Raw genomic sequence first — 15,442 nt, 5'->3', positions numbered from 1 at the left:
GGGATGCCGTTTCCTTTTCCAGGGGATCTTCCCAACACAGGGATTGAACCCAGGTCTCCTCACTGCAGGCAGACTCTCTACTGAGCCACCAGGGGCTCCAGTTTCAGGCTTAACCAGTCAGTTGATTAGCTGTGCCACTGTGAGAGGAGCTATTGAACCCATCTGTTTCTGTATCTGAAATGGGATTAAGAGTCATCTTCAGTTACTGAGGCTTAAAGAGCTGGCCTTCTCGTAGCTGCTGTTCATTAAACCACCTTCTGTACCCGGTGCTTGAGTTTTGCATCCGTTCTCATTCCATTCTTGTGAAATTATATGTTATGCACATTCCCTTATTATTACTTCTAACAGCGGCCAAAGAGAAATGAAATGCTTAATAATATGAGAACGGTTAATTCATGGTTGAACTTAATCTTTTTATATAGAATATTGTGCTACTGGTGCATTAGCAAAGATTTTTCTAGTTGAAAATTGTTTATCTTATATAAAAGAGTTATATATCATATATTTTCAAAGGAAGGAAAGTTCAGATGATAAAGGTCTGAAATATTTACTGTAGTATAATTTCACATTGTATTTATGATTTTTAAATAAAAGTTACATTGAGTGTTGTAAGTTGGTTATGGAAAATTTCATTTATACACAAAAGTAGAATGTGATGAATTTTTGTTCACCTCTCTTTGACCGTGATTGACATATGATCTATCTTGCTTTTTGTTTGTATTTCTCTACGTCTCCCCTCCTACTCCTGTAAGAAAATGTTAGATATTATTTAATGTGTCTTTCCACATACTGTGACAACCAGAACTACCCCTTATATTTCCAAAGCATTGCCTTGATGATCATGTTAGTTGTCTCTTGAGACCCATTTCTCTAGGGCATTGTGGTATGATGGGATTCTCTGAATTTCTTTACCCACCCTGAGATTTTCTGACTTCAACAGTGGAGTAAAACCTAAGTGTATAGGTGATTTTAGTGAAAGTGTGAGAAACTTATCTAGCATAGCATAAGTAGACTTCTTGGTTTGGCCAGAAAGTTTGTTCTGGCTTTTCTGCAAGATACTATGGGAAAACTGAAATGAACTTTTTGGGTAGTCCAGTAGTATGACACACTCTTATGTTGTATGTTTCTGCATTTTATTCTCCTCCCTGGGAAGCCTTTCTTGAGGTTTTCTTGGCTTCTTCCTAATTATATTTTACGAAAACTTTCTCTATCCTTTGTACTTCCTCTGTACTTTGTGGTTTACTTGACTGCTCGCCTTCAGGAGGAATTTTTACTTTCTGTTTCTGCATGATGTGTGTGTTCTTGTGTTCAGTTGCTCAGTCGTGTCTGACTCTTTGTGACTCTGTTGATTGTAGCCTGCCAGGCTCCTCTGTAAGAATACTGGAGTGGGTTGCCATTTTCTTCTCCAGGGGATCTTTGCAGACCACGACTCGAACCCACATCTCCTGCATTGGCAGGTGTACTTTTTACCACTGAGCTACAGGGCAAGCCTGTATCTGCATGATACTGCTTGTTAATAGATGTTGAATGAAAGAGGTGGGGCATAAAGTCAGTATAGTAGACCAATAATCAGGCCAATAATAAGAGGTTGGCTTTCTCTATATTGAACTAGAAAGGAGCAGAATTTGAGATGGAAATCTGAGGAAAGGAATATTGTAAACTTGGTAAGAGCTATGTGTTACTTGAACTACATTTAGTACCATTGATGTAAAATTGAACAAGGCTATGACAAAGAAGTGGATTATTAGGCCTTGAATATAGGATTTAGGCATCTGTAATAAAACATTTGCATTATAGATGAGTGAAATGGTAATACTCATTTCCCACTAAGATCAAGATAACGGACACAGAAAGGATATGTCTTCATATTGTTTGAGTTATTGTAGTATCTGTATTGGGGGCTTTTTGAAGTACTTCTAGAAACTAGACTAGATGATGCTATGTAAACATCTATAACGTATATTTATTTTGTTCTTACTTAGTTCAAGGAAGAAATCTCTAAACGTTTCAAATCACATACCGACCAACTTGTGTTGATATTTGCTGGAAAAATTTTAAAAGATCAAGATACTTTGAGTCAGCATGGAATTCACGATGGACTTACTGTTCACCTTGTCATCAAAACACAAAACAGGTAAGTTTTTAGAAACATTTTAGCTGTACACCATGAATAAATGTTTATATTTCCCTTTTAAAAATAACCAGTCTTGGCTTTAAATGATTTGCTGTCATTAATGTGTAAGTAGATTAAAATTCATTTATTTGCTGCTGTTGATAACCAGATGTTTTAAAGAAAGCCAATATGATTCAGTAATGCTAATGCTTACACATTTGATATTTTAGAATGTTCATCATCGTCATTATATTACTTGAATTACAGAACAAGCAAATTAATGTTTTGAGCTGTGTTTTTTTGTCTCAGATTTTTGGACAAAGATTAGAAGTGTGACTCATTTTCTTTGCAAACCACAAATTAGTAACCATATTTCATTAAATCTAAGGCACTATTCAGTTCTTAAGAGATACTTTTATTTGTGTACCAATAAGAAAAAATATCACCCATTAAATTGGTATATTTTCTTTTCATTTAGAACTATTTTCTACTTAGTGAAAGAGCTCCTAGAGCTTCCTTAGACTTATTTGGATATGGTATTTTATCATCATTCAGATTAAGTGAGATTCAGAACTCTTAACTGGTATCAGATGGAAAGGGTTTCTAATAAACTCTTCTTTTTTTTTTTTAATATTAAGTAACAATTAGTTATTTGTATTGATTTTGCAGCATTCTTTGGTCAAGTCTCTTTTTTTACTTTCAGCATTTTTTGTTCTGAGTAAAACTGCTCCCCAGTCCTTAAGAACTTAAGAGATAGATTAAAAATTGCTTATATAGTCAGGCTTTGTGATTGTGATCAGTCATTAATTCTTTGCTGTGAGGTGATCTATCTCCCTCTCTTACACAATCAGTCAATATAATTGAAATGTTTATGACATTTTTTATGTTTATGAATGTTATGAAATATTTATGACAAGTACACTTGAGGGGCAATTGAAGTATAGTTTGGATTTCATGAGATTTTGCTGTAGTTGTTTATGTTCATGTTCCTTGTGCTTAATTATCTCAGCATATTTACTTTACGATAATTTGAGTTGGTTTAAAAGCTTTATTTGTACCTGTTGGAATTTCAGAGCTCCTTTTAAAAATAATTTGCTCCAATGTTCATATCATGGTGTAAATTATTTTTCCTAGGCCTCAGGATCATTCAGCTCAACAAACAAATGCCAGTGGAACCAGTGCTACCACGTCATCGGCTCCTAGTAGTAACTCCACATCTGGTTCTGCCACTAGCAACCCTTTTGGTTTAGGTAAATATTTTTAGTCATTTTTCGTAAGGATAAAAATAAACAAATTTCCTTTTTCCCAGGATAGTTTTAAATAAGATGACAGTTAAACATTAAGTCACTTTAGCAATGACAAAAACTTCTTTAGCTTATTTCTATAATTGTAGTTATTAAGGGGATATTTGGGGATACAGATGTGCTTGCTTAGGTTACATTTATATATAATAAGTGATCAGTAAGTGGCACATTTCTTTTTCATAATGAAAGAGATGTACTGTATGTGTACCCGATTTGACCACCACATAATTGACTCTGGAAAAGATTAGCTAGTTGTTGATCATAAGCTAACCCCTTGAACACAATTTTCTCTCTTGTAAAATGAAAGGCTTAGATTGCATTAGTGATTTTCTAAATGTTCTAAACTCACACAGAAAGGCCTGAGTGCAAGCCCGGTGGTTAAGGATCTTCTGCATCAGCCAAAACTACTTTTCTTATATTAGTTTTTACACTGAGGTTCTTACAAGGTTTAGTTGGAGAATAGAGTGATCTGAAGCTAACAAGTTGAACTAGATAGATAAATGACTTAGTGCGTCTTTCAGTTCCTAAGTTGTATGACAAGTATAATAGCTTGAAATGACATTTTAACTCATTATTGACCGGGGGACTTTTGGCAGAAACTAACACCTGTGACCAGCAATTTTTATTTTAGCTAGCCAAAAATTAGTTCTGTTATTTTACTAATACTTTGCAGTTTATTGCATTTAATAGTTAAACCTGACACACCTGTGAAGTCTTTTCCAGCCCCGTGAGTTTTATTTTCACTTTCTGTGTCAGAATCAGTCACTAAAGTTTTCTCTTTGTTGGTCTAATATTCACATCATCTGAATCAGAACTGTATTCTAAAGAACTGTCATCTTCTGAGACAGTAGCATGTATATCATTTGGATATTCAGAGAAAGTATCTGCATAAAATTCACCTATTAATTCTTCACTCAGAATTTCACGATGCGTCACTGTTAAAAATTTTGCAATAATAAGTGCGAGTTTATAGTATACACGAGCTTGGAACAAAAGCCTGACAGAGCAAATGTGAATAATGACATTGTAAGCTGTGTAATGAATCCTTATACAGTTTTCATGTGTCGAGGCTCATATTTTCTTTCACTTCCAGGAAAAGTTTTTTAGTAATTTATTGATAAGCTCTACTGTGCCAGTTATGTTGGAAACAACATCTAGGGCATGGCATTGGTTCACATTCTCTCTCTCTCTCTTTAACATTTGATTTAAACACATCTTGGGCCAAATGTTTCTCTTTTGGTTGAGGCAGATGAGTTTTAGATGGAAAATTGATTAACATGACTAATCTAGCAAGATCAGAATGATTTTATTTAGTGTATTATTGAGGTAAATCTCCTCCCTCAATTTTTTTTTTAATATTATTTATTTGGCTGTGCTGGGTCTTAGATATGGCATGTAAACTGTTAGTTGGGGCATGTGGGATCTAGTTCCCTGACCAGGGAGTGAACCTGGGCCCCCTGCATTGGAACCTTGGAGTTTTAACCAGTGGACCACTAGGGAAGTCCCTCTTCTCTAATTTTATAGGCAGAGAAGTTAAAGCCCACAGAAGCTTTTAGTTAATTTGTCCCTTTGCTGCTTACTTCATTCCCATCCCCTCCTATCTTAGTTATTTTTCTCCATCAGTTATTCTGTTTACCCTGTATATTTGGCTTTTTTTTTTTTTTTTTTTTCTTTCACTGTATGTTTTCATTAAGGTCTGTCCTGTGTTTAAACGGAGAAGGCAAAGGCACCGCACTCCAGTACTCTTGCCTGGAAAATCCCATGGATGGAGGAGCCTGGTAGGCTGCAGTCCATGGGGTCGCTAAGAGTCGGACACGACTGAGCAACTTCGCTTTCAAGTTTCACTTTCATGTATTGGAGAAAGAAATGGCAACCCACTCCAGTTGTTCTTGCCTGGAGAATCCCAGAGACGGGGAGCCTGGTGGGCTGCCGTCTGTGGGGTCACACAGAGTCAGACACGACTGAAGCGAATTAGCAGCAGCAGCATGTTTAAAAGCAACAGAATCCCACTATCACCTTTCTTTTTCTTTCTCAGCTATCTTTGGAAAAGATACATTCTGTTTTCTGTCTGTATTTCTCTTTCACTTAAGTTTGCTGTGCTCTATTTCTTGCTCCCATCATGTCCCTTGATAGTCACCATTGACCTCTTAGCTTGCCAAATTTAATGGACACTTTTTAAGATTTTTAGACACTTAGATCGAAAGAAAGTGTTTTAAAATCTAAATTGCTGTCTTCTAATACTTACCAGTCTTTCCTTGAAATTTTTTTTCTTTAATTCCTGATATGCTTTTTCCCTGGTTAATTTTCTGACCAGTTTTTTTCTCTCTCGTTTATGGGTCTCTTCTTCCTATTCCTTTTATTAGTATTGTTCTGCTGAGTTCTGCCTTCTCTTTCTTCTGTTCTTTTATTCTGTTTTCCCCACTGACATTATCCTAACTGTAAATTGTTGACTCTTGAATCTTTACCTAAACCCACATCAATTCTGAACTCCATGCCTTGTATTCAGCTCTCTTTGATATTACCTGATGTTACTCTTAAGTACTTTAGCCTGTGTGTTCCTTCTTAGAAAGCAAAGAAGAACAAAACAAATAAATTTATCATCTTGTCTCAGGCTACTACCTCTGCAGCCAAGTCTCTTGGTCCATAAAATCTTTTCTCTCCTACCCCATGTAATGATTCTGTTCTGTTGCTACTGCCTTGATGTAGCTCCTCAACTTTTAAAAATGTTTATTATTCTATGTCATTTCCACAGCATTATTAAAAATATCTTAAGTGACTGTCTTGCATTTAAAATATTTCAAGATTTTGTGATGTAGCCTCTCCATTTTAATTTAACGTTCTGCACAAGTTACACTGGTTAGGATAGGCTGTCCTGTGGTAATGTGTCTGCTTAGTTGCTCAGTCATATCTGACTTTTTGTGACCCCTTGGACTATAGCCCACCAGGCTCCTTTGTCCATGGGGATTCTTCAGGCAGGAATACTGGGGTGGGTTGCCTTTTTCTTCATGACTTTTTTTTTAACTGAAGTATAGTTGATTTTACTGTCTTCTGTGCAGCAGAATGACTCAGGTATACACATATATCCACTTTAAGAATATCCTTTTGCATTATAGTTTTCCTCAAGATGTTTAATGTAGTTTCTCCTGCTGTGCGTTAGGGCCTTGTTTATCCGTTCGAAAAGTAATCGTTTGCTCACGCTTCGTGTGTTTCACTGGTCAGTGAGGCCTGCATCTGCATAGTCCTGGGGGACTCAAACTAATGGAATTCTACTATCTTGTAGCTGCACCGTTTGTAATATGGCAGAAGATAGAGCTAAAGTGTTTTAAACTGGACCTTGTACTCTAAACTTGGGCCAGAAGTGACACATACCATTTCTTACAGTCCTTTGGCCTTAATTAGTCACGTGGCAGTTTGTTCAACTGCCAAAAGAAAAGAAAACTGCACATGAGATGTTTGGTGAGCACTGGTGTCTGCTCTTTTGGTCATACTGAATTTTTTGTGGTTTAAGAATGGATCAGTTCTCACATTTATATCTGTGCTTTTGTAGATAATGTCTGTTGTGCCTAGTATTAAATTGTCCTCCCAGCTCTCCCTACTTCTTCCCCACTTACTCATTTTCCAAATTCATTAAATGTCGTTTTGTGGAAAAGTAGCCATTTCACTTTTAATATATTATCTATTAATATATTAAGGTACTATTAATATATTATCATGATATTCTGTGACAGTCTCTGTTGAAATACTTATTCTGCATTTATTTTGGCTTTCCCACCAGATTAAGTTCTGAGGGTATGCTTGTGTTTCTTGTCACCTTATACCCAACATATTAACACAGTACTCAGTAAGTGAGAAATGAATGCATTTGGTTGGTTATATACAAAGTTTTACAATAAACAGTCACCCTCCTGAATCTGTTAGGTTTCTTCATGATTTAATTCTTTCAGAGACACATCTGTTTCCATGATGGGCAGCAACTCTGTTCCAACCAGTCATCTACTTGTTAAACTACTCACTAGTCTTCTGGAAAGAGATTATTAGAAGTACAGTCTTCTGTATATTTTTCATTTCTTCTTTTAGTGGGCATAGTCTGGGATTTTTTTCTTTCTGATCCCAGCCAGTTCTCCAACACTGCCTGGGTGGGTATGCAGTAGTTCAGTTCTGACAGTAGTACCTGGAGTTAGTGTTAGACCCCACAAGTTAAAGGACTTGGTCCCCTGTGACTGCCCTTACTTCAGATACCAGTCTAGTCCCAGGCTACCTGTTCTTCTGACTGACAGGCTGTAAACTGGGGGTTCCCACAACCCCTTATCAGGTTTGATGATTTACTCAGATGACTCACTGAACTCAGGAAAACACTTCACTTAAATTTACCAGTTTTTTATAAAGGATAGACCTCAGAAATAGATAAGTGGAAGAGGAGAAGCGTAGGGCAAGGTATGGGTGTGGGGGGTGGGGGAAGAGTACAGAGCTTCTGTGCCCTCTCTGGGCATGTCACCCTCATACGATGTAAATGTATTCACCAACCCAGAAGTTTGTGAATCTCATTGCAGAAGAGTTTCACAGAATTTCATCTCTAGATCCTCTTCTAGCCCTGGAAATTGGTGGATGGGCTGAACATTCCAAGTCTCAAAAAAATCACATCATCTTTCTGGCGACCACCACATTCTGAGGCTGTCTGGGGGCCCCATCCTAAATAATACCATTAACATAAATGAGGTATGATCTAAAGGGACTTGTTACCGATAACAAAAGACATTCCCTTCTGTCAGGAAATCTTGAGTGTTTTAAGAACTCTGTGCCTGGAACCAGATGTAACAAACAACCAAATAATGTTTTTGTATTACACTGTGCATAGAAAATACATGTTTATTTGGTTTTATTATTTAAATATCAGAGTGAACACTTTAATTACTAGTCTCAATTATAGAAATTAGACATGTACTTAAGAAAGTAATAGGAAATCTATTTTTGCTTTAAGCTGAATGGTTTTCTGTTAATAGGCTATTGATTCAGTTAATATTTTTGCTTCATCTTCATATTTTAGCACAGTCATATTAATGATAAAATTTCATTTGTGTTTTTTTCCCTTTATCTTCTTAGGTGGCCTTGGAGGACTTGCAGGTTTGAGTAGCTTGGGTTTGAATACTACCAACTTCTCTGAACTACAGAGCCAGATGCAGCGACAACTTATGTCCAATCCTGAAATGATGGTCCAGATCATGGAGAATCCCTTTGTCCAGAGCATGCTTTCAAATCCTGACCTGATGAGGCAGTTAATTATGGCCAATCCACAGATGCAACAGTTGATACAGAGAAATCCAGAAATTAGTCATATGCTAAATAATCCAGATATTATGAGACAAGTATGTAAATAGTTTCATTTAGTTAAGAAATTATATACTTATTATTTCTTATTTTCTGTATTTAAAGAGCTTGCCAAATACTTAAGCTAAAAAAAATAAACCCTAATCCTTGTTCAGGAAAATACAACAAAGCACTAATTCGAACTATCTGAACTTTGAATTTTGTGCTGTATTTTAAAGGTTTTTTTAATAAATAGTTGTTTTGCAGATCTAAGGAACAAAGAGTCCAATTCAAGAGATGGACATTCCCGCAGAGCACAGTGTTTCTCTCTTGATGTTATTTGAATGTTAGCTTGCTTTTTGAGGTGATTTTCAGCAGGAACTATTCACAATAATTTTCTTTCTTTAAAAAAAAGTGTTAATTTTTTTTAACACCAAAAATATTTTGTTGTGGAGTATAGTCGATTTACAGTATTCTGGTAGTTTCAGCAAAAGGACTCAGCCATACATGTACACATATCCATTCTCCCCAATTCACAGTAGTTTTCTGATTTAAGTATTGAAGATTGTTAATTCAGAGAATTAGAAAATAAGCTATGACAGTTAATCTCAGCATCTTCTTCCTCCCTCTGGAAATCTTTTTCTTAGACTTTGGAGCTTGCTAGGAATCCAGCAATGATGCAGGAAATGATGAGAAACCAGGACCGAGCCTTGAGCAACCTGGAGAGCATCCCAGGGGGATACAACGCTTTGCGGCGCATGTACACGGATATTCAGGAGCCCATGCTGAGCGCCGCCCAAGAGCAGGTAACACCACTGCGCTGTGCTCCAGGGCAGGGCTCCTGTTCCAACACAGATACATCTGTGACTGAGCGTTGTTTTTGTATGCAAAGTGCAGTTTTCACTAACAAAGATTTCTATGTCTGTTATTTAAGACAAAAAGTTACTCTGTATGATTTTTTGTCTTTTATTACAGTTTGGTGGTAATCCATTTGCTTCGTTAGTGAGCAATACATCGTCAGCTGAAGGTAGTCAGCCTTCCCGTACAGAAAATAGAGATCCATTACCCAATCCCTGGGCTCCACAGGCTTCTCAGAGTTCATCCGCTTCCAGTGGCACCACCAGCGCAGTGGGGGGCACCAGTGGTAGTGCTGCCAGTGGCACTGCTGGGCAGAGTTCTGCTGCGCCGAATCTGGGACCTGGAGTAGGAGGTATGCTCGTGACAACTGATGCCTTTCCTCTTGTTATCCTGTGTGCTTTTGTGTGTGTTCGGGGAACAACTTTTATGAATTACTTTTTCATGTTGTAAGGTGCTTTTTTTTTTCCCTTAAGGATGCTTTAAATATGTAATGATTAGTATTAGCTTGTGTGCATTGTAGTTCAAGAGGTTACCAAAGATTTCCAGAGGCAGTTTTGTGGTTTTGTCTTCTCATAAGGTGACTCGGGAGAAGTGGATTGTCTTCTCTTTCAACAGCTTAGGGAAGCTGAAGTGTAGGAGCAACACAGCTAGCCGTGTACTTAATCAGTGGGACACGTTTTCCTTGGCTTTAGTGCAGTTTTGTGTTCTTCTATAGGACTCATTGCGTATCCACTCCTGCCAGCAGGGCCAAACTTAGCCGAATCAGAGCACCTGCTGGCTTTGTTTTAAAAGTCAGCTTTCTAAGTCTTAACCTCAGACCTGTGGATCAGAATCTGCCACAGTGGAGTTTGAGATGTGTGTGTGTAAAGATGCTAGAGATTCTGATGTGTGAGCAGGTTAGGAATTTACTTTCGGTCATTTTTCTGTAGACTAGATTCAATAAGTGGCTATCCTTTTCAGTTATTCAGATATTTACATGCTAGCATTAGGTCCAAAATCAGTAGCTAAAATGATTATTTTAGTCTTAATACTTACCATTTAAAGGAGAAGAAATGAAGGAATGAGGCCACTTCCCTCAGGTGAGAGTAATTGGGTATATTTTAAAAGATAACTGTGTTTTGGCAGTGAAACTGGAAAGGTGAGATATGGGATATAGGAATATTTTAGTATTCCTATATAAGTATATAAGTATTCCTTATTGAGTATAAGGAATTTTAAAAAATTCTTTACTGAGAGACAATAATCAGAATGGTCACAGAAGAATATATTCTTTTATAGAATACAGTGAGTATAATGAGATTTTTGAATAAAATACAAAGTGAAAGTCGCATAGTCGTGTCTGACTGTCAACTGTAACTCGCCTGACCCTTCTCTTCATGGAATTCTCCAGGCAGGAGTACTGGAGTGGGTTGCCATTTCCTCCTCAGAGGATCTTCCCAACCCAGGGATCAAACCTGGGTCCCCTGCATTGTAGACAGATTCTTTACCAACTGAGCCACTAGGTAGCCCTAGAATACAAAATAGTTTTGTAAAAATTTAAATAATGCCATTTTTAAAAATTGAGGTACTATTGACATAAAACATTATATTAGCGTCGGGTGTAAAGTGAAGTGATACCGTATTTGTATTGCAAAATGATTGCTGTGATAAGTCTTGGTCAGTTCAGTCACTCAGTTGTGTCCGACTCTTTGTGATCACATGGACTGCAGCACACCAGGCTTCCCTCTCCATCACTAGTTCCTGAAGCCTGCTCAAACTCATGTCCATTCAGTCGGTGATGCCATCCAGGCATCTTATCCTCTGTCGTCCCCTTATCTTCTTGCCTTCAATCTTTCCCAGTATCAGGGTCTTTTCCAGTGAGTCAATTCTACGCATCAGGTGGCCAAAGTATTGGAGTTTCAGCTTTGGCATCAGTCCTTCTGATGAATATTCAGGACTGATTTCCTTTAGGATTGAGTGAATGAATCTCCTTGCAGTCCAAGGGACTCTCAAGAGTCTTCTCCAACACCACAGTTCAAAAGCATCAATACTTTGGCACTCAGCTTTCTTTGTATTCCAACTCTCACATCCATACATGACTACTGGAAAAACCATAGCTTTGACTAGATGGACCTTTGTTGGCAAAATAATGTCTCTGCTTTTTAACATGCTGTCTAGGTTGGTCATAGCTTTTCTTCCAAGGAGCAAGTGTCTTTTAATTTAATGGCTGCAGTCACCATCTGCAGTGATTTTGGAGACCCCCAAAATAAAGTCTGTCACTGTTTCCATTATTTCCTCATCTATATGCCATGAAGTATTGGGACCAGTTGCCATGATCTTAGTTTTCTGAATGTTGAGTTTTAAGCCAACTTTTTCACTCTCCTCTTTCACTTTCATCAAGAAGCTCTTTAGTTCTTCTTTGCGGTCTACCATAAGGGTGGTGTCATCTGTGTGTCTGAGGTTATTGATATTCCTCCCAGCAATCTTGATTCCAGCTTGTGCTTCGTCCAGCCTGGCATTTTGCATGATGTACTCTGCATATAAGTTAAGTAAGCAGGGTGACAGTATACAGCCTTGATGTTCTCCTTTGTCTAGCTCTTAACTGTTGCTTCTTGACCTGCATACAGGTCATGTCTAAAAGTTTAAGTCTCAAAATTCAAATAAACCATGTTTAAAACAAGGAAAATACTATCCTATTCTGATTTTATCAAATGCTTATTTGATTTTTACTGATAAACTTTTGAGAGAGATGCTTCATTCATATTTTAGAGGTCTAAGAGCAGAGACAAAGGTTTAATAAGGTTTCCCAGCTGATAGACAAATTATTTTTAATTGTAGCATGGTGTCTATAGTAACAACTTTGTGTTACAAACAAAATGGTCTTGTAACTTTGTACTCAGCTTTTTAATTTAATGGCTTGATATGCTATATACGATTTCATGTTAATATTTCCGTAAAAGCAAAACAAGAAACAGAATACTGATTGTACCCTGATGGCCTAACATTGTTAGCATATTTTTATACTATTAGGACCTTTACTCAACTATTTGAAGTTAAGCACACATATACCTGAAAGGTGAAATTCTTTACTCTTCTTTTGCCCTGTAAGCACTCACTCTGGAAACTGAGGAAATTGTTGAGCAAGGGTCAGCAAATTTTTTTTTTTTTTTTTAGCAAATTTTTCTTGCAAAGGGATAATAATACTTTAGGCTTTGCAGGCCAAGAGCCAAAAGAACAAAATCAGGACTATTTTATTAAGAAGGGAAGAGAATTCTCTGATGATTCTAGTTATTACAACTTGCTTTCACTGCACAGGGCACGAGTTTGATCCCTGGTCAGAAAACTAGCCATGCAGCATGACCAAAAAAAAAAAAGAATATTATATTAGAAGACCAATCTCCACAAGTTCTTTTATTGATGGAATTAAAAATATAATAATTGGGTATAATATTATTTTTGTTGTTCGGTTGCCCAGTCATGTCTGACTCTTTGAAACCCCATGGACTACAGCATACCAAGCTTCCCGGTCCTTCACCAACTCCTGGGGTTTGCTCAAACTCTTATCCATTGAATCAGTGATGGATTATATTGTTTTACACATTCCCTAATGGTAGGAATGGAATTCTTTTTGGGATGACATTTTGCTTAAAGTTCAAAGTGTTTCCTTTCGTCAGTTGCAAGTCATTTGTAAATGTTCATCTATTAATACTAATAAGTAATGAGATTTTACTTTTTTCATTTTAATTATGTATTGATTCCAAAAATAGGACTATAGCGTATTCATTAGTTGAAAAGCATTTGTAGTCTGTAAGGGTCTTCTTGGTTTTTTAACACGTCATTGCAGATTAATCGATTCCAATTGAAGATTAAGTCATAGTGCCTCAGTTATACAGTGAAATGAATTTTAAAGTATGGAGATTTCTTTGTACTTGCACTAGGGTCCAAAAAATGCTGCTGGAACAATAATATGAGCTCAAAACTATATTTACGGCAAATCTGTGAAAAGAGATCTTGTTGCCTGTTTTAACTTGACAACACAAGAATGTATAAAGCAGCTTGACATTGTGATTCAAACAGTTTCACTTGTCAGAATGCACGTCACAGTATGGGTTTGACATGTAAATGTTGTTTTGTCTTCTAATTTAGGGAATTCATTGAGAAACATTGCCAGGTTCTAGCAAAAGATAATTTCCAAAGTCATTTAGTGTTTGATAATGGTGATTGTGTGGTTTAGAAGAATTTCAGTCTTAGCTCTGAGCGTAAAAAAAAAAATTGCAATAAAATTGTATCTTTTTAAAAACAAAACTAGGAAGCTACTACTCTTAAGCCATCAAACTGCCATGTGCTTGGGCAAATCAGGATATTTCTGACAAAAGTTCATGAAATTGACTATAGCTCAGTTCACAAGAGTGAAATGAAGTTTATTATTGATAACTTTTATCAGTTGAGTAATGTTAAAGTTCAAAATATTTTCCAAAGTACCTGCTGATGAATCAGTGGATCAGCTATCGTCTAAATACCTTATATTTTTATAAGCAGTATGTCTTTGTCCAACTAGTCCTTTTAATACTTTACATGTGTTCTTATCATCATGAGATGTAGCACATCTTAGCAGATTCTACTTCTCTGTTGTACCAAATGAATGTTGTCTTAACTTTGAAAATAGTTTTGCTTGTTGTTATTTCATGCAGACTATTTATAGAACCTAACTTTAGTTAACTTCCATCTTGACATTGTTGCCTCAAACAAGGACTGAGCAGTATCAGTAACATTTATCTATTCATTAGGGACCAAAGAACACTACTCAAAATAATTCGTGTTTTTAAATTATCAGTTAACAGCTCAATGTCCCTAACTTTTGAGAAGTTGTTCTCCTTAAAAGGCGAGTAGCCTCAAACAAGTTTATTTTCCCAGCACACATTTCCGTGGGTGCTGCAGTCAAGATTTAAATAACCATACTAATTAATCATAACTAGGATGCTGCTTTCCTTGCTTTGCTAACAAATAAACCATTTGGGCACCTAACTTTGGTTGCAGCTTTATTTTCATTTTTTATTTTTGTGAAGAAATTTGGCTATGATGAGATAATTGTGTTTTATTTTTTAACTGACTTCATTCCTTTCGGCTGTGCTGGGTCTCTGCTGCGGCACTCAGGCTTCCTCTCGTCGCGACTACTAGAGTAGTCGAGTGGGGGCTGCTCTCCAGCAGTGGTGGGGTGGCTTCTCTGGCTGCAGAGGGTGGGCTTCAGGGAACGGGATCTTCAGTAGTTGTGGTGCAGGGGCTCAGTTGCTCTGCAGCATGTGGGGTCTTCCCAGATCAAGGATCAAACCAGTGTCCCCTGCATTGTAAGGGGACTCTTAACCATTGGACCACCAGGGAAGCCCCAGTAATTGTATTTTGCTGACTTGGTTTGCTGTGGTAGTGCTCTAACAATGTTGAAGTGTATTTTATTAATTTTAGTATCATTGCATAGTAATATGTTGCCACCTCATTTGATAAAATAATTCATCTTCTACACTGCCTTAAAAGCAGGCAGGCATAGTCCCAGTTCTCCCCCTTTTCTTCTTGTTCTGACATAGTATGCACTGGTAATGAGAATAGAAATGAATAGAATAGGCATGCTACAGTGATTCATGGGGCACACGGTATAACTGAGTCACTGATTGTGGTTCACCCAACAGCTCTGTAGAGTGTGACAGTGCCACATGGCGCCTCTGTCCAGACTTGTTGGGGGAGCATGACTGTGTCCCAACAAAATGTTATTTATGGAACTTGAAGTTTGAATTCCATACAATTTTCACATTTCACAAAAATAATTTTTTTAACCATTTAAAAGTGTAAAAACCATTTTTAGCTCATGGACTGTACAAAAACAGGTCACTTG

At 37.1% G+C, this 15,442-nt stretch overlaps 1 protein-coding gene across 2 annotated transcripts in view; it reads left to right on the top strand.

Moving 5' to 3' along the window:
* The window catches only part of UBQLN1 (ubiquilin 1), a 51,857-nt gene that overhangs the window by 27,224 nt on the left and 9,191 nt on the right, over positions 1–15,442 (top strand). For both annotated transcript variants that reach the window (XM_065946418.1, XM_065946417.1), the window contains exons 2-6: positions 1,983–2,134; positions 3,248–3,363; positions 8,518–8,780; positions 9,369–9,527; positions 9,697–9,931. In XM_065946418.1, the coding sequence (XP_065802490.1) occupies positions 1,983–2,134; positions 3,248–3,363; positions 8,518–8,780; positions 9,369–9,527; positions 9,697–9,931 (925 nt within the window). The remainder of the gene's footprint in view (positions 1–1,982; positions 2,135–3,247; positions 3,364–8,517; positions 8,781–9,368; positions 9,528–9,696; positions 9,932–15,442) is intronic.

Source organism: Muntiacus reevesi, chromosome 10 (assembly GCF_963930625.1).
Source record: "Muntiacus reevesi chromosome 10, mMunRee1.1, whole genome shotgun sequence".
Taxonomy (NCBI): Eukaryota; Metazoa; Chordata; class Mammalia; order Artiodactyla; family Cervidae; genus Muntiacus; species Muntiacus reevesi.
The sequence above is the reverse complement of the archived record's forward strand: the minus strand, read 5'-3'. Positions and strand labels throughout refer to the sequence as shown.